The 27,839-nt window shown below is 35.3% G+C and overlaps 1 protein-coding gene across 1 annotated transcript; it reads left to right on the forward strand.

Moving 5' to 3' along the window:
- Positions 1-8,461: 8,461 nt before the first annotated feature.
- Positions 8,462-27,810, forward strand: LOC129265284 (poly [ADP-ribose] polymerase 1-like). The gene is made up of 11 exons (XM_054903291.2): positions 8,462-8,468; positions 12,496-12,622; positions 13,346-13,544; positions 18,141-18,269; positions 19,106-19,189; positions 20,491-20,613; positions 21,038-21,163; positions 21,677-21,928; positions 22,776-22,965; positions 23,884-24,001; positions 24,840-27,810. Exons 1-11 carry the CDS (start codon positions 8,462-8,464, stop codon positions 24,910-24,912), a joined length of 1,428 nt encoding a protein of 475 aa, XP_054759266.2. The 3' UTR covers positions 24,913-27,810.
- The last annotated feature ends 29 nt before the right edge of the window (positions 27,811-27,839 follow it).

Consider the following 27,839-nt stretch of genomic DNA (forward strand, 5'->3'; position numbering starts at 1 on the left):
GGGATATGGGTCCAGATTAAAAAGAAATAATGAAAGCTTTTTGAGCCAGTTTGCATTGGTCAAATTCTGTTGTGCAATACTAAATAGTGGCATAAGATTTTTTTATAGTTTTGGTGAGAGTCCCTGAAGTACTAACTGATTTTGATTATTATCACTCCACAGGGGTGGAAGAGTTAAACTTTAAAGCTTTTTCTTTTCCCTTTTCAGGGATTGTCTTCAGCTGTTGGTGAATTACCCCTGTACTAAAGGGGCTTTGCAATTCCATCCCATTTTGTCTCTCTTTATTTGTGTTCACTCCCTAACATTAGTATATATATTTTTTGCTATGCCAAAAAAAATTGACTATTATATCACACCTTTAAATACTACATCTAGCTGTATTTCTTTTACTACGTCGTCGTACTACATGTGCATGTAGATCCCTGTCAATAGACTCCAATTTTCTTATAGGATACCACTAGGATTAAGAAGATAGTAGAGTAAGACATTATCTTATTTTCTATTTGTTTATATTAGATGCAGGATAGATATAAATTTGATTCTAGTGACCTAGTATTCTTTGACTTTCAGTAAAACCCAAATTAAAATCTAAATTATACAGAAATGCTGATCATATAAATGGGCCCTATCACTTCAGCTGAAAGAAATGCTTTAAACTTGTAATGAAATGTACAGTAATATTCCAAAGGTATTATTTTCCATATTTCAAAATTATACATCTTTTCTCTGCATGTTTATGTCTTGGTAAGAATTCTTGATAGGTTACAAAATAATGTTTACATGGCTTATTTTGTCATTGTTAAAGAAATGATGGGGGTACTAGTAGAAAAATGTTAGATACTTGATTTTTATTCCATTTTTAAATAAGAACAAGATTCCTTTTGATTATTAAAAAAAAAAACCTGCAATATCTACATAGTGATATAGGTAATCTGGGAGAGGTTTCTGAAATCAGCCTTCACATTTCACCCAGTTTACAGTCCCTATCACAACACTTGCCCCAATTCCAAGAAAGAGTATTCCCCTCTCTATCTCTCTCATTTTCAGTCTCTTTTCATGCTCTCACTCAGTTTGATTTTAGAGAATTCTGCTTTTCTCTATTTTCTTCCTTCACCTCATCAGATCTTCGGGAACCGCGTTGTTGACAACACGTAGAGTCAAATGCTCATTTGGTGAAAAAGCTTCCGCTAATGGTGCTCCCACTTTGTGGAATGCACTCTCTTTGACATTATGCAATGACAAGTCTATAGAGTCATTCAAAGCCAACATTAAGACATATCTATTCTCATCATATTTCAAATAACACCCCCCTTTCTGTGTAATAATTCCCTCTGCGCCTCTGAATAGGAAACTAGATAGAAGGCACACTCTAAATGCTATATATTATCATTATAATTAAGAGTAGTTTCACTTGTAATCTTTGATCTCTTTTCATTCCTAGTTTTAATTTGCTGGCCTTTGTACACATTTGTTTTAAATACAAAAGAGAATTGAATTTCATCCGGCATCTGGATCCCTTTTTTTATGCACCCTCATGCTTCGTAAATCAACTATACTTTTATTGACGCTACTAAACTTTCACAATCTTTCAGCAGCTCTTTATATATAGCTTCACAAGCCAGACATTTAATCCCGTAATAAATGTCATTTAGATGTTTATGAACTATGAGACGAAAGAGATCTCAAAGCTCCTTCAGGCAGAACACAAGAATAACTCCACAAATCTTATTTTAAATAAACCATCTGTCATCTTAAGATTATGAGATTCACATTGAGTCAGTAGTACAGAATATTGTTAGGCAATACACTCTTGGTTATATTTGAAAGACAAACTGGCAAGCTATTATCTCTTTTTTTTTCTTCAGAATACAAATCTTAGCAAAATTTCAAATAGTTTACCTGCTGAACTTATTCATTAGCATTATAAAAAGAAGGGAAAACCTAAAAAGGCTTTCCCTTAAAAATATGCATTTATATACATGTATATATATTTCATTGATTACTTTTCAATAAAATTATTGCCCCTTTCAGATCAGGATGTGCTTCTCATTCTTTTTCAAACTTGAAAGAAATTAGGTTCAATTATACGATTGATATTGGACTATCATTTATCATTCCTCTCTTGAAAAAAATATAGTAACAATTTCTTTCATCCATGAATTCTTTGTGAAAATTTCAATTCTATTATTGATAATATTTAGCACCCCCTTTCTTGGTATTTTTTAAATTTTCTTAATAGCCATTCAAAAACTTATCTTAGGCATTTAGTGATATTACATATTAGGAAGCTACAAACAATGAGTATATCACAAAATTGTCAGCTCAAGCATTAGATGGTTGGTGTTACGCCATCCTCCCCCCCCCCCCCCCAAAAAAAGGAGAATTATAATGACTTATAAATTTTTGTTTGGGTCCTGACCTTTGGGCCATTTAAACATTTTAATTATAAAGTGTACCCATAAATATAAGATTTTACGTCATGTCTTTCAAACGGCTTGTGTTTTATGATATACCCTAAAGTTTTATCTGACATTTAATTCGAACTTTGAAGACTGAATAATCTTTAGATAAATTTGAAAATATATATGTTTGGAGATTAGGTCCATGTATGACTTTAGTTTGTAGTGATCCATTAAAAGAGAATTCGATTTTTGATTGATATGTGAGATGATTCCTTATGGAAGGCAAATTAAATTGAAAATGAACAGTTACACAGACAGTGCTCAGACTGACAGATTTCGTAATCTAAATTTACACTTGTCATTCAGGAATCAGAACAGGGAGATTACTGTTTTACATCAAGAGTGATATTAGTCCAGGATAGAAGAGGCATAACCTTGTTTTTTCATATATACAATATTTTTTGATGGTTTCTTGTCAATACGAGGGTGCTGATTATGAATCTGAATGATGCCACTCGTGTAACCTTGAGCATTTTCCACAAATTGGCAATATCCAATATGGCCGCCAAAATATGCAAATTACCCATAGAAATCATAAAATTGCCAGCAAATTGGCTATAAAATGCATGAAATTGTGTGGCAGGAGTGAATAACTCTAAAAAACATAGTTTTTGACAAAATATTTATTTTCTTGATATTCAAAATGGCCGGCATAGGCCCCTGTATACTCTATTAATTACAATATGAATAGGGAAAACTAATTTTCACAAAAATGATCACAAAACTGCAAGAAATTGTGATCTATGAACAAAGTACTGTATGCAAATTATCATTACTAACGAGATATATCATTTATTATGTCATGTATGGGAACATTGCTGTATTTCGATATTTAAAAACGCCGCCACTGGCCCAAACAGTACAATGGCCATTGGGGCCAAAAAAATCACAAGAGTGAGCACTAAAATGCATATTATTAAGATAAAGAGTGGAATAATATATTTCGTTAACAATTATGATTTTAGTCAGTATTCCACTCTTTTATCTTAATAATATGCATTTTAGTGCTCACTCTTGTGAATTTTTTGGCCCCCATTGCCTTTGTACATTATACAATTTGGGCCAGTGGCGGCTATTTTAAAAATTAAAATACAGCAATTTTCCCATACATGACATAATAAATGATATATCTGGTGATTTGCATACAGTACTTTGTTCATAATATCACGATTTCTTGCAGTTTAGTGCTCATTTTTGTGAAAATTATTTTCCCTATTCATGTTGTACATAATAGAGTATACAGGGGCCTATGGCGGCCATTTTGAATATCAAGAAAATAAATATTTTGTCAAAAATTATTTTTTCAGAGATTATTTCACTCCTGCCACACAATTTCATGCATTTTGTAGCCAATGTGCTGGCAATTTTATGATTTTCACGGGTAATTTGCATATTATGGCCGCCATATTGGATTTTGCCAATTTGCGGAAAACGCTCAAGGTTACACGAGTGGCATCATTCAGATTCGTAATCAGCACCCTCGAATTGACAAGAAACCATCAAAAAATATTGTATATATGAAAAAACAAGGTTTAGTCAATTTTCTACGTGGCCTATCCTGGACTAAATTTACCCTATCTTACCCTATAAACTCACTTGAATCTCTTTAACTCACTTTTTTTATTTCTAAAATTCTTTCTAACAAACTTTCAAACTTTTGTTTTATCTATTTAGGTTTTTTAAAATCATTATCATATCAAGTAAAAAAAATATGAGCAGCGTGACCTTACATTATTGTTCAGGGATGCCACTTTTCCGTATTTATACGGAATTCCGGCTTTTTCCCTGCTATCTGTCTTATTTCCGTATTTCCGACTTTTCCTGTTTTCTGTGTATTAAAAAACCGGAAAGTCCTCCTTTTTTCCCCTCTCTCATGCATGTCGATCGACCGAGTGAGAAATATTTTCCCTAGATATTATTATAAACCCGCGCACTACCCACTACGTTCAATGAGTTATGCTTTATCGAGGCTTTCCGATTAGAATAAATCCTGGCCAATCAATGTGAGCGACAAGTTCCGAACGCACGCACATAGACAAGCGCAAAGCAGCGGCACGAATCGCGGTATAATAGCGACTGTTAGATACGTCTGTAAAGATGATGACGTCATCCAAGATGGCAACTTACGATGACCAATGAAGGAATCGAGGATGACTAAGTTTTGATCATCATTTGAAAGGAATTAGCGGTAACTGCGGTCTAAGGTACGATGTTTCTGAATTTTATATATTTTCTTGTAAGTTTGGATGTAATTATTTTTTTATAATGTGACATTTTATGTACCAAAAAACGATCCGAAAATGGGGTTTCCGCCGAATGTTAGATCTAACGTTACTGCTGCATGCTGATACGGAACCCAGGGAGCTCCGGCCCGGGAAGCGGGCCGGAGATCCTTGGGTAACGTGTCAGCTAGCCCAAGGAGCTCCGGCCCGCTTTGCAGGCCGGAGCTCCCTGGGTTAGCTGATACGTTGTCTTTATGTACGGGCCAACAACTCTTCAGTCTATGTATTGGTGAGTGGAGCCAACGCGGTTCAGCTGAACAACCAAAATACAGAGACTGAAGCTTTTGGTCTAGAGTTCTATGAGAAACACACAACTAATTACCCTCAGTTTTTCAAACCTAATTGACTTCAAAGTCATCGATCACAACGAGGTAAGAAGCCACTTGGTCCTCCCCCCCCCCCTCCCCTAAATTTGAGGTGGGGGCGGACCCCCCTCCCCCTCCTAATTTTTTTTTTTTTTTTTTTTTTTTGCTTGTCCAATTTTTTACCTGTGTCCATCCCAAAATTTAAGGTGGACCCCCCCTAAATTTTTTTCTTTCTTGGACACTGTCCCGGCCCGCGATAAGTTTCAGTATTTTTGGAGGACACCTAGTGGCATCCCTGATTGTTAACGTGTTATATGGGGTAAAAGAATTAAGCCCAGAAAATATATTTCAAACCCAAAGGATTCATTAGAGAGAAAAATAAAATAGTCCTCTTGCATGGAGCTTGCAATCAAGCATTAACTGAAAAATCAATAGCAACTTGTTTTTAACAAGTCAAGATTGTATTTGGTTGATATTCCTTCAGGTTGATTGCAGAAGTTTATTTAGAAGATTCAGTTTCTCTCTAAAACTGCAGTTGTAGACAAAATTTCATACCCTCATACGTTTCTCATAATTCATAAAATCTACATTTAAAGCCTTGTATTCTTGGCCCTTCATCTACTAGTATCTGAATATCTTTTTACAAACCAGACATAAAATTCACATTTCAAATCAAGTCTAAGAAATTTTACTTCAAAATGATCTTTACTTTGAAATGATATCTTACTTTTTATTCCTTAAGAGGTACTCTTACATATAAATTACAAATCAAAGCAAATGTCAATAGATTTCACTTAACATCTTTAAAGGTCACTTTATTATGTACTTAGTCAGAACCTTATTTAATGGATGTCTGACATATCCTGATACGGTACATGCTCAGAATTGATTACATTTTGACTTGTATCCTATTCCCCCTTTTACGAGTGAAGCTGTTAGAGGTATAAAAAGAATCCATTTTGTTTGGACAAGTAACATATACCTGTCCTTTGTGGCACTGATTAAATTTGCTCGTGCCGAGAGAGGGAGATAAGGCCTCGGGGTAAACATTTTACAAGATGTAACCAATTGACAGCCTCGCCACTTTCATTGTCTCTTGCTCTTTTCAGCAGTGGAAACACAAGTTCTTATATATCACTTGTCTTTCCTTAAACATTTTGAATATGTTGTTCTTCAAATTCGTAGTTCCATCTTTTTCAACACTGAGTTTTATTCATAGCCAGATTTCACAATTTTATGTATTTTGTTCTATTCTGAAAGAAAATTGTTGTGTCATTTGGAAGGAGAATATTAAGAAATAAAAACATATGGTCGGGTAATGCATCATGCATTGAATGATACTTAGAAAAATTGTATTGATAATTGCTAAGATTTGTAAAATATTTTGTATGGACTTACAGAATTTAGAGGGAAATCAAAGTAACCACAAAGGAGAGATTGTTTACTTAAATTGGTTGTGATTTGTGCTTTATTAGAGATTATCTTGGTTTTTAAAGACATTGCTATCTACTGATGATGTGAACACAGATGTATAGATAGAAGAGCTTACAACTCATTCAACATTCATGTATTATTAGCCCAGTCATTTGAATCAATATGGTATCCCATTGGGATTAATTCTTATGAACTTATTACCCCTTTGACATTGGAGAGTGAGTCCTTGTTTTTTGTTGTAAAGTATAATGATTAGGGGGTTTTCGTCATAATAAGGGGAAACAAAGTTTGATTTCTCCCCTGAACATGTGGAATGACCCTAAATTTGTGTAACCTAATGTGATTTAATCAAGAGGGTCCGTATCATCAAATCTACAAGTATTGGCATTTTCTGTAATTCATGTAATAAAATGCAATTACGGAAGACATAATGAAATTGTGACATCACCAGCTTTCAATACATACCATCCTTTTGGGCATGAACATGTATTTTTTTGAAAATATGTTGAATTTTTAAATTTAAAAACTTGACATTACATCCAATTTTGATGAAATTGTTCTTGTTAAACTTGTTTGTTTGCTTTTTTTCTTCTCCTTTTTTTTAATCCAAATAATCCTCTCCTTCTTTGAGGGGGGATGGTCTACCTCTTTAGTTTTTTACCTTTTTATCAACTTGATATTACAGTTGACTTGTGTTTTCATATAGACTGTTGCCTTTCTTTAGGAACCTTATTTCCTGATTGATTAGTGATGAGATGACTAGGGGTCAAGGAACCATCATAGTAGGTTATCAGACTCTCGAGATCGATCGTACTCCATAAAATTCTTTCCCCCATAGGATATGATTTAGGATGATAGAGGAACTTTGTTAGTCATTTTCACAATGATTTACAGCATGCAGAGAGAAATATGACTGTAGAGGGATCATTTTGATTTCTAGCAATTCTTCAATGCTTTTGAGTTTCCCCGCTCTTTGGAAATAATCAAGGAAATCATCTACATGTAATTATTAATGAGGTGATCAGCTCCTTGATTGATTTGAGGCCATTTTCAGCAGCAGCAGGAAATGGAAAGTGTTTGTAATGCCTGTTGTTTAGGTTTAAGATTATTATTTTTTTTATACAAGTTATGACTTTTAAATTGAAACAAACATGTATCACTATGTCATTCTTGAGATGTGTGTATATGTGTGTGGGCGTGTGTGTGCATAGACAGAAGAAGGAATACATTGTATTTTTTTACCTCAGGAATTGGATTCTACCTTCCCCTCTCCGACAGTCTGACAATAAGGGCCGACCATTTAGACACCACTCCAGAAATGTAGATCAACCCATTTCCTCCACACCTCGCAATCACATATTGCTCATTATGGATTCAGTTTTGTTTGTGGAAATCATAATTAGTCAGCTTAATGATTGTTAGTACTTTCGATCAGAGGGAATTTAGCCTGATAGTTCACATAAGGTCTATGTAGGCCCATTTTCCATTCTGCTCTTGTAATAAATCTCCCTATATAGGTCTATTACACTCTCAATTCCCTATGGTACAGGGATGAAGTAGCACCTGTTTTAAGGAATTGGTAGATTCATCTTACATGGTGGGTGTTTTTTTTCCAACTAAAACAGTTCATTGCTCTTTGCATTACCAAGGACACTCAGTCACACAATGAACTTCAAACTAAACCATATGAAATATTTGACCATCTCTATTCAGTCCATGGTTTGACTCATCCCCATTCCCCATTTATTCTATTCTTTTCTGTGCATTATTTGTTTGTTTGTTTTTCAATGTAATGTACTACAAAGCCTTGTTTCATTTACAATATGAAGGGAATAATGATCAGTTTAGATGATAAATCTCATCATATGTTGAAAATTGTCTCCAAAATTTATCATGCTGTAAGATGAAAGATCATCTAAAGGAATCAAGCATCCCAATTTTCAAGTTAGTTGGGGGCATCCCTCATTGTATACTAAGTATGACTGGTTAGAACTCTTTATTTATTGAGTCAATATGAAGACCCTTACGACTGGTTGACTATCATCTCTTTGAGAGGTTAGACAAACATGAGTACTCTGAATCATATAGGATTAACACCATCCTAACACCATTTAACACCATCTTGAACTGTAAATAAAAAGAAACTTTTTAGACTACAGGCTTACAATATTCCTCATTTATAGTTTAGAATACATGACTTCTAACTGCTCATTCTTTTAGAAGAGTGTTACTAATTAAAAAAAAATTGCTGATCACCCGAAGGTTCTTTCTCACTCTGCTCTATAGTGTTGGAGGGAATGATTTGGTTTTAATACCAAACTTGAGGAGCATTTTTGGTTAAAAAAGAGTTCTATGTAAAAATCTGCAAGACCCTTTTATGTAGCAGTCTAAAAAATACCAGATACCAGGAAAATTATTTTTTGGGTGATGTATCAGCTATTTATAATTATGTTAATTTTGGCCGTTATACCTTCAAGATTATATCTTTTTCTTTGTCTTGTTAGTAAGGTCAGAATGAAAACTGCATGATTTTGATCACTGGTCAATTCCTTTTTTATTTTATTTTTTCAATCTTGGTATTATGTTTAAAACAACTTCACTTCAGAATTTTCAACACACAGGTAAACAAGCCAAATGTTGAATAACTTAAAATCCAGGCCCATTAACACAAATCTTAGCATTTGATGGTAGAACAAATTTATGATTGATTTGCATTGACCACAATGTACAATCAAACTTGAAAATCAAGTTTATGATCGATTGTAAAGTGTTGTGATTTAGGGACCAGGAGATGAATTTGTTCTAATTCCCACTGGATTGAAGAAGAATTTCCGACAATTCAAAGGAGGTTGAGAGGTGAAATTGATATCAAGTACAGATTGACCGATGCTCAACTGGTATGGAATTTGATTGATGGTCAGTTTGATAAAAGGCAATATGTGTTTTAATGTTAGGGACCTGCAGGTAAAGTTTGGGTTTAAAATCATCATCTCATTCCTACATCTGTGCCTTTCAGTTATAGACATCTGAGTTTATATGCTTATTTGTCTAATGTAAAATATATTTTGGTTATCATATTGAATAACCATGTTCAATCTTTATTTAAATTTGTTCGAAAATGAGCAAAATTCCTCTTAAGAAAAACAGTCTCTAAATGGGAAGTTCATCCTGACATTAAACTCGTAATAAAAACAGAAAAAATGAAACATATTAATAAGGATTTAGTGCACATTGATTAAAGAATATTTCAGTTTTGGATTTTGTAAATTTTTGATTTGTGATGTCACAGTTTAGCAGCTTCTACATAATTCGTGTGATATGAAAAAAGACGTTAGAAGATGGGAGTTGCTGCTACCCTGTTTGGCGTTCAACGATTAAAGGGATAGAGCCTCGTCGATCTGGCGCTGCACAGCGGCTGCCGGGCCCACGATCAATTGGGCAAAGCAAATTTTCTGAGAATTTCATTTCATGTCTATTTCGAACAATAAATTATGGATTTTGGATTTCTGATGGATTTTCAACAAACCTTTTTTCTCATTTTCTGCTATTAAACAAAAGAAAATAACTTAATGCCCCCCCCCCCCCCAATATGAATATTCATGACTGCGTCTTCGGAATAAGAGTATGGAGAGTTTCCTATTTAGAGATCAACTCTTGCTTTTTGCAGAGATTAGAACATTGATTCCAAATAAAATGATTTAGAAAGAATGTTGCCTTGTAAGTTTTACTTGCTGCCGCTACTTGTCTGAAGTTATCAGGACTAAATGCAAAATTTTGAATTGTAGATAATATTTTGTAGGCTATCTATTATCTAGTAAATATTTCAAGATGTAACAATGTCATTATCCTATCAAGTCCATTTTGGGATAAATATTTATAAACAAAAAGAGAATCTGGACTACTTTTCACCCTCTTCTTATAAACCACTATGTCTATAATACTCTGGATCTCGAACCCCCTTGATCTAATCAATGAAGACATAAAGTTGGTTTGAAATAGTAGACTTTTAGTGCCAGGCTGAGCTTTAAGATATCGTATTTATCAACAAGATGCAGGCAAGCGTCCCTGACATTCAGCAGACCACATTTGTCATCTCTCAAACCTGCTTTCTGCTAATGGCCACTCACACTAAGCTGTTGGGATTAAATCAAAGTGTTCTCTGTATTTATAATGCCAAGATAATTTATTTTATAATCATTTTTTTTTGGTGCAATGTTATTTATTTAGCAATATTTATTTCCTATTTCCAAGAATTAGAAAAGAAAAGTAATAATCATCCAACCTTTAAAAAGAGGAGGTGAATTATTGTTTTTTTCTTCCAGAAGTGAATTCATGTTTTTAGATTATGAGTTAAATAACCACCACCCCACAAAAAATGAGAAAAGGGGGAAAGAAAAGGAAAAATATTGTAATATAACTTGCATTAAAATTTAATATTATTTAGTATTGTAGTTCTGTTTTTAAAAGCCAATTATGATTTATATACAATCAAAGTCTCTTTTTGAGAGTAAGGAAATAACTTTTACTGGATTTAAATTTTAAAAAAGACTTAAAAAGGGTGTTATTTTCTCAATCAGTAAGAGTGGTAAATAGAGTAGCAGGTCCAGGGGGAATTACATGCAATCAAGGAATGTACACACTGAGAAAAAAAATATATACATACCTCTAATATTGTCTGATCCTTTATATCAGTTGTCCTCTGCTGTTTCCAGAAAAAACAACAAAAATGCAGTTATTCCATTCTTACAATAATATATGAAATATAAACCTTGCATAGTAGAAGGAATTTAAGATGATACAGTGATTTCCTTCCAGGTAATAATGAGTGTCAATATTGTAGTGCTCTCCTCAACTCACTAAAGATAGTAGACATGCGATCCCCCTTTCGCATCGTCTCAAGATGACTCTACCAGTATGCACACACATTACTCAACACACACACACATAATGAAATCAAAGGGCAGGATATGAATATTCATGAGCTGGTGATGCTGATAGACCAATAAGATGAGGAGTAGATCTTGTGAAGGAAGCATAGAGGACCAGTCAAAGTAGAGACATATATTTACCGGGGCAGTATCAAAGCAGAATAAATAACATCACTATTAAATGTTAAATCGATTCATGAACATTATGTCTGCCTAAACGACAAGGGGCCAGACTTGACTACCATTCATGCTATTTACTGGTTCCTATTATTCTTGCTTTTCTATGTATTCATAACTGATAACTGGCTGTAAACTTGTAAAATTGTTTTATCATTGCATTGGATAATTCATTCATTCCTTCATTCATTCATTCATTCATAAATAATAAAAAAATCATTCGTTCATGAAAAAGGTGAAATATGCACCACCAACCTGATAGGTTGCCGGGCCTGGTTCTTGTTATGCTTGATCCTTAATAAAGACATGATGTACTACTATTAAAGTTGCAGTGGGGCCCTTATCTGGGTTATCCAAATTAATGCTTCAAAAAATATATATGTATATGCATGTGTTCTTTTTCACACATAAATAGAAGGAATGGTAATCTGAATTCATAGGACATGAAAAATGTGAACTAAAAACACCAGATTTGATTTATCTTCTTTATGAAGTTTGTTATATTCCATTCACAGCCAAATTTTTACTTAGCCTTATACAGGGTATCACCCTCATGAAATACTTGACTTTTATCTTTACCTTGAATTTAAAAAAATCAGTCAATTACACTTTTCTGGGTTATTTGGGGGCAAATAAGTGATTATTTAAACATTTGTCAATTTATAATTCAAAATTATCTCATAAAAATCAAATAAATTCACTCTAAATTTAGATGGAGATACATCATTGTCAATTTTTTTTTCTTTTTATGTGATCAAAATGAGTCGTATTATTTTTTTCTTAATGTAATTGTAAATAACTGTTTTGGATGAATTTTCTCTTATATTTTTATAATAAGAGTTTTTTAGGTATCTTTGCAATGTTTACATTCTGTTATTGTGTTTGCTTGTCCTATTCCTTGTTTTAGGTCTTTCAACGCATGTGTACAAGGAACGTGGCGTGTTATACAGCGCAACATTGGGTCTTGTTGACATCAGTCGAGGAACTAATTCTTTCTACAAACTGCAGCTTATCAAACATGATACACAATCTCGGTTAGTATTATGCTGCTAATGATAACAAAGGTTATGATGAGCATGAGAATAGTGGTGATTATGTGGTGATGGTGGGGATGATGATGATGATGATGACACTGATGATGTTGATGGGGATAGTGATGATGGTGGGATGAGTAGGAGGATGATGATGATGATGATGGTGGTGGTTGTGATGATGATTGTGGTGGTGGTAGTGGTGATGGTAGTGGTAGTGGTGGCGGTTATGATGAATGTGGTGGTGATGATGATGGTGGTGGTGATGATGATGACGAAGATGATGATGATGACACTGATGATGTTGATGGGGAGGGTGATGATGATGAGGATGATGATGATGGTGGTGGTGGTGGTTGTGATGATGATGGTGGTGGTGTTTTTGGTGATGGTAGTGGTGTAGTGATAGTGGTATTGGTGAGGATGATGAATATGGTGATGTTGATGATGATGATGACGATGATGATGACGACGATGATGATGATGATGATGACGACGATGATGATGACACAGATGATGTTGTCAATGATGATAACAATAATATTGATGGTAATGCCGATGTTGGTTATGGTGATAATGAAGAGGATGAGAGTCATGATGGTGATGATGATGGTGATGGCAATGATGATTTTGGTGATGATAATGACTGCAAATTTGTGTGATGTCAATAATGTATCATAATCAGATGATTGCACAATGTTTGATTTTACCTTGTCTCCCATAAAGCCACTGGGTTTATCGAGCATGGGGACGCGTTGGTACTACAATTGGAGGAAATAAGACGGAGGACTATGGATCTAACTTGGATGGTGCCAAGGAGAGTTTCAAAGCTCTGTACCAAGAGAAGACTGGTAACAGGTTTGGTGCCAAGAACCCTGTCAAACATCCTATGAAGTTCTTTCCTCTGGACATCAGCTATGAAGAGGTAGCTAACTCACTTTAAACTTTTTCGGGATGTATTGAAAAATGCCTGTCTTTTTTTTCTGGGGGGGGGGGTGTTTCTTCTACAATCCTCAATGCTTACAATCTACTCAGAATCAAAGAGTCTGAAAACAAGATAAAAATTGAATGATATCTCCAGCAAGCATCCAAAAGTGATTGATATTCTATGATTGCTAAGTTTTTGGTTTCTTTTCTTGACATTGGTAACTGCTTTCCATCCACTTTTAATTCCAGTACCTTGTAGAGCAATGTTGTTTCAATTTACACAACCTGCTGTACTGCCAGCAGGCGACCCAGCATCTCGTCTGCAGGCACAGACCCTGATTGGAGCTTTGATCAACAAGTGGGTCTTCACAAAAGACTAGCACATTTTTTAAAGCGAGTGGGCCTTCAGTACAGGATTCATTGTAAGCTGTGTATTCAGACCACTTAAAGGGATGCTCCGGGCTCAGAATATTCATATCTAAATAAATAAAGTAAAATTCACAGAGCAATATGCTGAAAATTTCATCAAAATCACATAACAAATAACAAAGTTGCAGCAATAAATAAATAATGCACTTAATCAGTCGTCAATCCATTTGTTTTAGTTCTTGGTAGAAAATTTTCAAATAAACCTAATTTCATATAAAATACAAAAGAACAAGTGGGGATATGACATCTCTAGCCCACCTAATGAATATTCATGAAGACAAGCCTAGAACTGTTTCACTGTGATAATGCAAATCGTTAAAATTCAATAACTTTGTCATTTGTTATCCGATTTTGATCAAATTTTCAGCATTTTGCTTGGTAAATTTTACTCTATTTGTTTAAATATAAATATTTTCAGCCTGGAGCATTCCTTTAATTCTAGAGAATGGTTTGTACAACAGACTACCCAGAATCCATCACAAGTTACTGTCAAACCCATTTCATGTTTTGCTTTTATGCAATAACATTTCCACAGCGAACTGCGAGTTGAGAACTCAAACTAATTGCCACCCTTTATGGATAGTTATTTGTGCAGATATATCACCGTACATTGGGTGATTTCAAGTACAGTGTTGAAATCTGGTGTTGGTGTTTTCACAACACCAGCCACAACACCGTGCTTGAAATCATGCTGGTGTTAAGATTGACCTTGTAAAATATGATGTATTTCCAGCAGTTTGTGTTGAGCGCTGGTGTTGAATGTTGTCTGCTGACCCGAGCATTATAGCTGGTGTTGACGATCTACGATCAATTTCCCCATTCACCAACACCAACACCCAGGGATTGGGAAAATCGTGATTTCAAGTTCGGTGTTGGTGTTCGTGTTGATGAACTGTAGCTCGCGAACACGATGAAACATCCCAGTAAAATTATCTTTTACAGTTAAGATGAGCGCAAAAATCATTAGACTTTTATATATTTTAATGAAAAATAATATTTATGCTTTCTAATTCTTGCAGTGATTTTAACCTGTGCATTCTGTACGATAAGATTTTAGTGTCTCGCCCACCAGAGGTGAAGGCGAGACTTAGGGATCCAAATGTTGTCCGTCCATCACAAACCTTATGACACATAAATCCACAACCGTAAGTCACTTTTCTCAACCAAACTTGGATGGTAGATGGACTTGGGGGACCTGCATGTTATGCTGCAGTCGGAGGTCACATGGTAAGGTCAAAGGTCATTTTCAGGTCAACGTCAAAGTTTACATGCAAGACGCTCCTATGACACCTAACTCTGCAACTGTAAGTCACTTTTCAACCAAACTTGGATGGTAGATGGACTGTGGGGACCTGCGTGTTATGCTGCAGTCGGAGGTCACATAGTAAGGTCAAAGGTCAATTTCAGGTCAACTTTAAAGTTTACATGCAAGACTCTCTTATGACACCTACTCCGCAACCGTAAGTCACTTTTCAACCAAACTTGGATGGTAGATGGACTGGGGGGACCTGCATGTTATGCCGCAGTCGGAGGTCACATGGTAAGGTCAAAGGTCATTTTCAGGTCAACGTTAAAGTTTGCATGCAAGACTCTCTTATTAAACCTAACTCCGCAACCGTAAGTCACTTTTCAACCAAACTTAGATGGTAGATGTACTTAGGGGACCTGCATGTTATGTAAAAGTCGGAGGTCACACGGTAAGTTCAAAGGTCATTTTCAGGTCAATGTTAAAGTTTACGTGCAAGACTCTTATGACAAGTGTTATTCCATCCCAGTCATTTCACAATGAAGTTTCGATACAATTCTGTTGTGTGCCCTCGCAAATCACGATATTTCTGATTATTTTCATTAGTGGGCGAGACACAAAATCGCTTTTGCCTTGTTGCAATTTTTGTCTCGCCTGCATAGCAGAGCGAGACTATAGGCGCCGCTTTTCCGACGGCGGCGTCAACATCAAATCTTAACCTAAGGTTCAGTTTTTGAAATGACATCATAACTTAGAAAGTATATGGACCTAGTTCATGAAACTTGGACATAAGGTTAATCAAGTATTACTGAACATCCTGCCTGAGTTTCAGGTCACATGACCAAGGTCAAAGGTCATTTAGGGTCAATGAACTTAGACCATGTTGGGAAAATTATTTTCAAAATCTTAACCGAAGATTAAGTTTTTGAAATGACATCATAACTTAGAAAGTATATGGACCTAGTTCATGAAACTTGGGCATAAGGTTAATCAAGTATTAGTGAACATCCTGCTCGAGTTTCAGGTCACGTGACCAAGGTCAAAGGTCATTTAGGGTCAATGAACTTTGGTCAAGTTGGGGGTATTTGTTGAATTACTATCATAACTTTGAAAATTTATGGATCTAGTCCATGAAACTTGGACATAAGGTTAATCAAGTATTAGTGAACATCCTGCCTGAGTTTCAGGTCACATGACTAAGGTCAAAGGTCATTTAGGGTCAAAGAACTTTGGCCAAGTTGGGGGTATTTGTTGAATTACCATCATAACTTTGAAAATTTATGGATTTAGTTCATGAAACTTGGACATTAGGTTAATCAAGTACCACTGAATATCCTGTACGAGTTTCAGGTCACATGACCATGGTCAATGGTCATTTAAGGTCAATGAACTTTGGCCGTGTTGGGGGTATATGTTAAATTACCATCCTAACTCTGAAAGTTTATGGATCTAGTTCATAAAACTTGGACATAAGAGTAATCAAGTATCACTGAACATCCTGTACGAGTTTCAGGTCACATGACCATGGTCAAAGGTCATTAAAGGTCAATGAACTTTGGCTGTGTTGGGGGTATTTGTTGAATTACCATCCTAACTCTGAAAGTTTATGGATCTAGTTCATAAAACTTGGGATATAAGAGTAATCAAGCATCACTGAACATCCCCTGTGAGTTTCAGGTCACAAAACCAAGTCAAAGGTCAGTTAAGGTCAATAAACTTAGGCCATGTTGGGGTAATTGTTGAAGTGCCATCATAACTTTTAAAGTTTATGGATAGAGTGAATGAAATGTGGACATGGGTGTAGTTGACAGTCTTAAGTCTCCGTTCAAATGCCATTTATGGTCAATGAACGTTGTATTATGTCATTATATAAATGATGTTTTTGTGAATGATTATTTTATAGTAGTTTTCAAAGTTAGCACTGCTGGTATATTAAATTGCGTAATGCAGGCGAGACTGCCAGAGGCGTTCCACTTGTTTACGATTTCACCTTCGTTGTCGAGAATTTCTCGCGTAAAGTTGAGATGATCAGTAGTGCAGAGGCGTGATGTCATGTGCTATCAATAACGCGATCGGTATCGCTCCTCTTAACTCAGCTCGGTGTTGGAACTCGGTTCAGCAGCCTTTTCACGCTCTCAACATCAACACCGAACACCGTACTTGAAATCACCCATTGGCCCAAGAAGTCCATCTTATAATTGCAGCATTAAGATTGATTCTATTTCGTATTTATGAAAATTTGATACAGGGAAGACGAAGAACACCAGCTAGATGAATCCCCAGATCAACACAGCCAATGCAGCTACATGAGCGCACATAGAGCCTGCGCATAGGAAATGATGCTGCCAATTGATGCATAAAATTCGGTGATAATATCAGTACTATTAATTGGTATCATAGAAATATTTGTATAGCAGGTCGCCCAAGTTATCAGTCTGCCCTAAATTATATGTTACGCACTGCATATATCTGCCTGTCCTTGCTTGCCTGCATTTTCTAGTCCTTGTGCCGAAGCAGCCCAACAGACCTATTGGTGCTATGAAATGTGTAATGTAACAGGAAGTATGTGTATAAACTAAAATACACATAATATAAACATTTAGAGTATATGACTCAAAAACATATAACCCAATATGACTCTTATGGTATCAACACGGTCATTCATATCATGAAAAACATCCACTATCTCGTAAACCCTTGAAAAAAACATTAATTTGAGATTTAACTCTTGTCAGACCCATGTCAGCTTGGGAGTAGAAGTTGTTGGGAGGATTTAAAATAGAGTGACTCACAAAATAACGTTATTTGTGTGACACTACATATTTCTTCAACAAATTCTGACTCTATTTACTTTGAAAACTGGTTGATATATTTCCTCTAGTCAGAGTGCTAATCATATAAATTCCTCTCATTTTGTAGGAAGAGGAGCGAATTGCATCAAGTAAAGAACGTGCAGGAAAGACATCTAAGCTGCCCAAGCCGATCCAGGATTTGATGAAAATGATCTTTGATTTAGAGGAGCTCAAGAAAACTATGCTGGAGTTTGAGGTCATTCTTTTTTATTTCAACTAAATATTTACCTCCATGTTATGTGCTTGGATAGCATCAATTGGTTTTCTGTATTGTGTGGTTGTTGATAGTTCTGGGGTTGATTCACACAGATTAAAGTCTTGACTAAAAGTAACAAAAAAGTACCAACTTCCAATGCATAATCATAAATTCGATTACTAGCTTTTCAATGTGGTTATACGCTATATACCACTTGGTAATTTGTGTTGGTTTTTTTGGACTAGTCTTTTTGAAAACTTTGTGAAACTTTTCCATGGTTTTAATTCTTTGTATAGAAATATTGATTATAATTTATAGTCATCAAAACTGTCACAATCAAAGAAAACTCTCGCTTATTGTGTATATGCATATTGCTTTGCAAATGAGGTTCAAATCATCCTACATGTATGTACATGCAAACATTAATGTTTAATGTCGCTATTACTTTATGTCCCACATTTAGAAAATAAATTATTGAAATTAAACATATAACTTGTCATGTGGCCTTATTTAACCCATGGGTGTGCTTAATTCACTTTGTGAAATACGAATTTAGGACTTACTTGTTAAATCTGATCCATGGGTTAGAGATAGCATATTAACACCTTCATGAATAAGATGTTCAGTGGGTTGATAGAAAATGTATTAAATTTGGTGTATCCATTACGATTAGCTTGATTCAGTAGGTATGATGACTTGGTCAGTAGAGCCTTCGTCTTTTTTGCTGGCTTAAAAGCATTCATGCTTTCTTAGCAATAAAGTAAAAAAATCACCATCACCACCACTGAATTGTATATCAATATGAAGTTCCTACTGTTTCTTTCTCTTCATTTTAGATTGATCTTGAGAAGATGCCACTGGGAAAGCTGTCTAAGAAACAGATTGAGGATGCTTACAAAGTTCTTACAGACCTTCAGAAGGTAATTAGAGTAGGATCTGCATATATCAAATCTCTTGGGAACACAATCATACAATATGTTTGACTTGGGCAAAAATTCAACGGAGAAGATGTAAATAACAGATGTTCAGCATTTTCTGGCCTGAAAAAATGATGCTTCAACTTTGGCGAATATTTGACTTGGAAGGCTAACTTATTCAACTCTACTGTATGTCCTTTATATTATGTTATAAAACAGGTTCAAGGATGTAGCCAATAGTGAGTTCATATGCAAGTCACTTGTTCATGCTTTGATTTTATGCAACCTCCCAGCAGCACTGTGCACATTTATTGTGCAGCATTGTGCATTTTGGGTGCATCTTACCCACAGCTCTAAAAAAACTGAGACGCTATGTGAATTACGCATTTTCTCACAGAAAGGGCTATGGCAAGGGCTAAGGTGCACATACTAAATGCACCAATGATGTCATTAGTAAGCAGTGCGATCCTCATAAACTTGGAGGGACTCGAACAACATCTTCACTACAGATTTTACTGGCGACCCATTTTATAAAACAAATAATGCACATTTTTATATTTGTTTGTAAGTGATAATGCAGGCATCTTGGGTATTCGAAACAATATGCAAATGCCCTTGAATGCGCTGCATTGCCAAAACACACTCATATCGTAATTTTTTGGTCAATTTACTCCTTGATACAATATTGCATTACCTGTGGTCAGTATCTGGTCTCTTGGACGCCGTTCTCATTACCTTCCTAAAACTAGTTTACTGGAAACTAGTTTAACGTGTAGTGAGAACGGTCAAAGTGATCTTAGAAGCGATCTTCCAAACCCGTTCAGAAAACCACCTCGCGATGCAGTTTTCAAGATCGCTTTGGCTCGTTAAACTGGTTTTAGTGTAAGTGAGGACACAACCGTTCTTCGGGGAGCGATCTTTGCACATTTTGATTGCGCTACCCCACACGACAGGTGAAGAATGCCTATGCTGCGGTTTCGAATTTCATGCGAAACGTGTCACCCCACTGAGAGCGTTTCCATATAGCAACAAGATCGCTTTACGTGTAGTGATTTTGAAAACCACTTTCGGGTGATCAAGTGGGAACGCTAGCAAATCGATCTTCCAAACTGGTTTCCTGAATCGGATTCCAGTAAACTAGTTTTTGAAGGCGTAATGAGAACGGCCTCTTGGTGTATAGATCCGACATGCAGATAATTCCATGTCTCACATGAACAAGTATACTACACCATTATCGTGACTCTCAACCCTTTTTCTTGTCAATGAAGTTTTTAAACCTGTATCCTTGTTTTTATTTCATTCAGTTGGTGACTGATAAAGCTACTCAATCAGCCATCTTGGATGCGTCTAATCGGTTCTACACACTCATTCCACACAACTTTGGCTTGAAATCTATTCCACTTCTTGATACACTTGACATCATTCAGGTAGGTACAGATTACAGAAGTTAATTAGATTGCTCCATTTTACTCATGTTCTGACATGACTGTATGATATTTTATATGTCTATGAATGTTCTCAATCATCCAGGTAGATAAGATTTACGATATAATTGTAAAGACTTGTCAACTTGACAATTTACGTCCTATCCAGGATGCTTCATCAGGCCGAATGACCTTATTCTGCAATTTGTGGTTCTCCTGTAACAGGGTTAGGAATTTTGAGAGCATTAGGGAATCTTCTAAATTGCCAACTTGTAAGCTCTGGCTTTTTCCCATAAATTAAGTACATATTAAACATATTTAATACGTTTTTAATTTAACGAATATTGAATTTATATCCATGTGATGTACAATTTTTCCATATTTGCTGATGATGTATGTTTGGTTTGAATTATATCCCTTTTTCCAGGCCAAGACTCAGATGTTGGCTAATCTTCTAGACATTGAGATTGCATACAATATGCTGAAAGAAACAGGAGAAGCTGGTACAGACCCTATCGATGTTCACTATCAAAAACTCAAATGTGCCATGGAGGTATGCCTTTTGAAAAAAAAATTTGGGACAAATTGTGTTTTCTTTGTGAAGATTATTATAGTGATAAGAATGATGTTGATGATTATGACGATTATCATCTTGCTGATGATTGCTGATAATAAAGGTGATTATAAAGATGATACTGGTAGTGGTGGTGGTGATGATGATGATGACAATGGTGGTGGTGTTAGTGGTGTTGGTGGTGGTGGTGATGATGAAGAAGAAGATGATGATGATGATAACAATTATGATGATGTTGGTGACAATGGTGATGTTGGTCGTGATAATGTAGAATTGCATTGATACTTATTCTTAAAGCATCTTCCATGTATTCTACCCCTTTCCAGTTTCTCCTATGCAATGATTAAGGTTATGATGATTTGTCAGATGATTGTATGAATGTAACAGCACATTTTATTTTCTTCAAATTATGGGAAAAAACGTTGCAGTTTGAAGTTACTTGATATGAATCTTAATTTTGTTATTGATATATCTTGTTTCTTGTTACTATAGGTGGTTGATAAGAAGAGCGATGAGTTCAAGTTGATCAAAGACTACACTGAAAACACCCATGCAGCTACCCACAACTGGTACCGTCTCTCTGTTCAGGAGGTCTTCAGGATCGATAGAGAGGGTGAAGGTCCAAGGTTCAAACCTTTCAAGAAGCTTCATAACAGACAGCTACTATGGCATGGATCCCGCAAAACCAACTTTGGAGGAATCCTCTCTCAGGGACTTAGGATTGCCCCTCCTGAAGCCCCAGCAGTAAGTGGAAAATATGAAAATTATCATTGCCAGTTAAGAATCCCTCTTTTTCACACTTCTTGTAATATTTTGATCCTTGGAAGAAACGGGGGACAGGGTGGCTGAAACAAATTGGTATGTCGGTTTGAGCATGTCCTGAGGAGGGATGTTGAGTATGTTTTAAGAAGAACTTTGTAGTTTTAAGGTGTGTGGTTACCAAAGAAGACATGGAAGAAAGCTAGTGGGGAAGAAGAGTAGGGGGTCTTAGTTGAGGATGGAGGGTGCCCTACATTGTGCTAAGTTGAGAGAGAGGATCCGCAGTGATATAAGCAAGTGTGAGTTGAATCCTACAACCCCATTCATTGGGAACAAAACTAATTTTGGACTATTGACCGACTGGCTTTTCATTGATTAAAGAAACCCAATAGGTGGATAGTCTGGATGGTGAGATTTGCGGTTGCACCATGCAAGTTAGTCCTGAAAAGGACTGTTGGTTTATCTTTCTGATAATCGAAACGTCAAGAATAAAATTTCATTTAAGAGCCATTATCAGAAAGATAAACCAACATTCCTTTTCAGGACTAACTTACATGGTGTAACCGCACACCTCACCATCCAGTCTTGTCACCATGCAAACATTCAAAGATTGATAGTCTTAGGCAATTTATGAAATCGTTTGGATTGGACTGTATAAAATGTGTTCTAGAAAGGGAAGAAAAGGTATGATACACAGACTTGTTTTATTTCAAGTTTAATCTGCATGCAAATCTGTGAGGTTCTGTGTTAAGTAAATGTGTTTATTTTTCAATAGTGAGTGAACCTCAAACATCTCATAATTATTTTTCCCTCCTCTTCATTATCTTCACAGACTGGTTACATGTTTGGCAAGGGTATCTACTTTGCTGACATGGTAACAAAGAGTGCCAACTACTGTTACGCAAATGCCAGCAGTAACATCGGTCTCATGCTTCTCTCTGATGTTGCACTTGGTGACATGTATGAGCTTCGAGGGGCAAAGGGCATGTCAAAACCACCTGCTGGAAAACACAGTACTAAAGGTAGGGGCCCGTATTCTGAAGTCGGGTTTAAGTTAAACTCAGGTTTAAAGTTGTGGTTTAAGTATGGCGAGCCAATTGTTACATAAATCACTAACAGTAGAGATATCATACTTCAGCTCATTTGGCTCTCAAATCATTCATAATTGTCTAGGAAGTATAAATAGATGATTGTGTCCACCATCGATGTATCAGGAAAGAGCACAGTAAACATAAGAAACATACAACTTAATAAAAATTTTGATACTTTTGGCTTCCCATACTTACACCACAACTTTAAACCTGAGTTTAACTTAAACCCGACTTCATAGTACGGGCCATAGAGTGCTAGCGTGGAAGTTTCAGTTATTTCAAATATGTTTTTATTGTTCAACATGTTTGTCAAAATATAAAAGAAAGTTACATGAGCTCGTAGGAAATACATGAGGGCAACAGTTTTCTGGTTTATTTGAAAAATTGTAATGCTCTTAAATTATCATTGCTTTATAACTTTCCATGGAGTATAGATTTAGAAAAGTGGGCTCTGACAAACAAAAATGTTGATTATTTTATGGAATTGTCCCTTTATTTGAAAATTTTGTACACAGCTCACTCAGTTCCCTTTAGATATTAGCTCTGAAATGTAGATCTGGGAGTTATCTTGATTTATGCTTCCAGTAGTAACACTCAAATTGTGCTGCACTCGACCCAGTTGAGCTGAATGGGTACTGGCAGGCATGCTGGAAATGGCAGCTCAAGCTAATTATGTCTATTTGTGTCTGGCAGTATACATGTAAATGCCTATTTTCATTATCTATTGTGCTACATGTTAATGACTTTTGATTGTTATAACGAGCAGTTTCAATTAATTGCTTTAGCAAAGTTTCTGGTATTACTCAATGAGACTTGAAGTAACTTGTGTATTTTTTCTAATTATTATAGGTCTTGGACGTACCTGTCCCGATCCTTCAGGCTTGGTCACCATTGAGGATAATCTTCAGGTTCCTATGGGGAAGGGTACTGATAGTGTTATCAACAATACCAGTCTTCTTTACAACGAGTATCCTTTTCAACTTGGAATAACCTTCTATCTACTTATTACTTCTTTAAGAGTCAACTTCACTTCACGGTTATGGTTAAAAGATTATGTAAGCCTTTAAAACAGGAATTATTTTACTTTATATTGGGGGTTGTTACTGACTTCAGGATTATGATTATCAGATGCAGCAAATTAAAATGCATTTATAAAATTTATAGGCATCAAAATGATTATCCACTCATAATAATAAACAATCATGATCCTTGTATTGCACAATTATGTCATAGTGGTCGTTGAAAAGTTTGTGGCATACTAGTGAAAATTTATTTTATTATGCTACCTGCAATTCTCTTTTGTTGAGTAAAGTCCATTTATTTTGTGTTAAAATCAAAGTATCATGATATTAAGCTGTATTCAGTGTCTTGTTCCAGTTAATACAATCCTGGGCCCTGTCTTACAAAGAGTTACAAGTGATCCGATCAATCGCAGCTATGGACGGCCAGCAATGTCAACATCTATTATGCATGTTTGTTCAAGATATTTTCTAGTTATGATGTATATTCATGCATTCATTTTTTTCGTGAAAATTCACTGCGCTTCTCTTTGCATACAAAGGTCATTGTGCATATTTTTCGTAGAAAAAAATTATGACGCTGATGGATTTCCATAGAGTTACGATTGATCAGGTCAATCGTATCTCTTTGTAAGACGGGGCCATGGTTTTTCAAAAACATTGTAGAGTATTGTAGAAAATAGTTCCTTTCGAAAAGACTTTTTATTGGTCATTATGAAATCGCTTGAAAGAACTACTGGCCATGCTATTTCCGAAGTCGTTCCTTAACGTCAATCTCACTTTCAGATACATTGTATACGATGTTGCACAGGTCCAGATGCGCTACCTTATCAAGATGAATTTCAACTACAATTGTTGATGTGCATGGAAAATTCAACATGGAGAGAGATTTACCAGCCAAAGCCAAAAAAAAAAAAAAACAAGATGGAGATTGTCGTTGCTTACAGTGTATTCAGTTGGGAGAGTGGAATACAAGGCAGAAATAAACACATACTGCTAAATTATAATAAATCTAAAATAGAACTAAAGTAGATATATGGTTATTGAAGAGTACTTTATTTCACTGGATGGGACACAAATGGAGCACATATTGAAATGCGTGTAGCAGTAGCTGTTATTACAAGAATTGCTAAAATCAGAAAAGTTCATTGGTATTGAGAATTGTGTGTGAATTGTTGTTTTCTGCCTTATTTAGATTTGATAATGATAATATATAGCATTCATGAGGCGCCGATTTATCTAGCTTCCCTGTTCAATGGCGCACTATATATTACCCCTGCTGTAGCTCCAGCTGCTTAAGGTGCTTGGTGCATTCAAGGAATTAATCCTGCCTGTTAGCCAGTCACCTCACCTGGGTTGAGTGCAGCACAATATGGATAAATTTCTTGCTGAAGGAAAACACGCTGTGGCTGAGATTTTAACCCACGCCCCTCTCATTGAAAGACGAGATTCGTAACCACTAGACCAGAATGCCCCCATTTATTTATCATTCAGTGCATTATTTTCAGTACCTATAACAAGCCATCCAAAGGTTTATAGGACATGCTTTCATGGATGAAGTGCTAACCTATGTAATGTCAACATTAGGATTCAGGTTAAATCAGAGAGTCTGTGATAACAATCAGGATTGTTTTTTTAGGGGGGGCAGCAGAGCTTGTTTTCCTAGACATCTTTTTGCCTTCAGGTTTTATACACTCTAAATAAATTGTCTAGGCACTTTCTTTAGACAAAGTATTGCTTGTAACTTCCTAAAAAGTTTAGTGGATAAGTATACATTGTTTCTATATATTTGGGTTGAATCGGCTGCTTAGCGGAACACAACAGTAACAAATTTTAGTTTGCGAACACAAGGATTTTGTATGGGTCTCTCCTACATATCTAACCAATTCCTATGAGAGCTGGTTTTTGTTTTGTATGTGATACACTTCTTTTCCATAATTTCAGCATTCAAGTGGATGTAAAAATAAGCTGCGGTTGAGTTCTTTGCCTTGATTTTCGTAATGATATCAATAAACTTCTGAGCTACTGCATAGATTATGACTGAACTAAAACTAAGTTCTGTATCCATTTGGAATAAAATGGCAGTATGATAAAGGAAACTGAGAGTAAAATCTGTAATACAAATTACTGAGGCATTTCATAGAAATGTAGTTGATGTGGTTAAGGACGAGCAGTGGGATTTCTATTCTTCACATACATGGTATCCAACATGCATTGTAATGTAGAATTAAAAATACACTGCAATAATTATGCTTGAACATTTTTTTTTCACATTCATGTCATGATTATTACATTTATCTTTATGTACCAAGGTATGTTTAATAGTCATGAATCCTTGATGTTCTTTTTGTTTCAATGCAAACATACCCATGATTTTCTCTCATATTTTTTATGAAATTCAGTTATTGTGCAGAGAAATGCCAATAAATACAAGGATGTGTATTGCAAAAATGCAAAGGCTGCTGGAACTGTATGAAACAACATAATAATTTGTTAATCCTCTTTACATTATTGTTATCACATAGTCCTTTGTTCTTTTCGTTGCCGTAAATCTTGCTTCTTCTTTTTTTACCTTCATAATCATAAATGTACATGTACAACCTCTTTTTGTCTTCCGTGTTTTTCATCTTGATACCGATTTGTTTGTATACAGATATTATGAACAAGAAAAATAACCGTACTATCTAGCCATTGTAGATATCCACAATGCAAGAATTTTTTCTTTATACACTTTTTTACTTTTATTTGTTGTCATACTCTAATTTTCATGTCTTTTTGTCTTTCACTTGTAAAATTCCTCTTTGTATTACTATTATATGAAAAAGATTGCCATGTTTTATTATGCATCCCCCTTTGAAAATTTCTGTCAAATTGAAATATGACAGGATTGTATGTTATCATATTGTTAATGGTATTCAAACAGTAATACCCAAATTGGATTGCTCTTGTGATACACTGTAGCAAGCCCATGGAATACAAGGGCATAAATCAGTATGCTGCAATTTCTAACTTAAAAGAGATTTTTTTTTTTTTTTTAACAAACTTAAAAATAATTGAGGAGTTTTTGACTACAGACAAAGATTTGTGATTTGGATTATAGAGTACCTATAGGTATATTTGCATGATACCAATAGTGTAGAGTACGGCATATAATATTGTAGACCAAGCTTGTAGCAATTAAAATTTCATATATTTAGGTTCATTTCTCACAAAAAGAAATTATGCATGTCAATAATTTTAGAATAAGAAAAAAAAAAGAACATTTGAAACATTGTTTTGGGCATATTTTTCCTAGAACTGTGTAGTAAGATACAGATGTGCCATAGTTACTAAATATTATTCAGATCTGAATAAAGTAGAAAATGATATTTTGTACAGAAAATGCTTATTCACATCACGTTCACTTTACAATAGCGACTGGAGACGTTTTATTACTGTGTCTTTAATATGTGTATTGTGTAGTAAGTTATACATACATTATAGAAGTTGGATTATTAAGTACATGAATTATGTGCCTCAAGTGTGTTAAAAGTGATAAAATATTATATCTTTCCTGAAAATACTTCTTTATTATGTCAAAATCATGAGGACTCATCAGACCTTGTAAACCATAACAGCTGAAAAATTTATAAATGTATCTACTATGAAGTGAAGTTGCATCATCTAGTATATAGATAACATTTGTTCTTGTTCCAAAGGCAGACGGAATAGATATCTATATTGTGCAGAAATTTGAATAAACTCATCAAATTGAAAATTGTTGCACATCATGTTATTTGTCCATAG

The sequence above is a fragment of the Lytechinus pictus genome, chromosome 7 (assembly GCF_037042905.1).
Source record: "Lytechinus pictus isolate F3 Inbred chromosome 7, Lp3.0, whole genome shotgun sequence".
Lineage (NCBI taxonomy): Eukaryota > Metazoa > Echinodermata > Echinoidea > Temnopleuroida > Toxopneustidae > Lytechinus > Lytechinus pictus.

Excerpts from the sequence above, each read along its gene's own strand:
- LOC129265284 (XM_054903291.2), top strand. Across the intron at positions 18,270-19,105 it reads AAACTATGCTGGAGTTTGAG|ATTGATCTTGAGAAGATGCC; the intron begins GTCATTCTTTTT and ends TCTTCATTTTAG. Across the intron at positions 21,164-21,676 it reads AACTCAAATGTGCCATGGAG|GTGGTTGATAAGAAGAGCGA; the intron begins GTATGCCTTTTG and ends TTGTTACTATAG.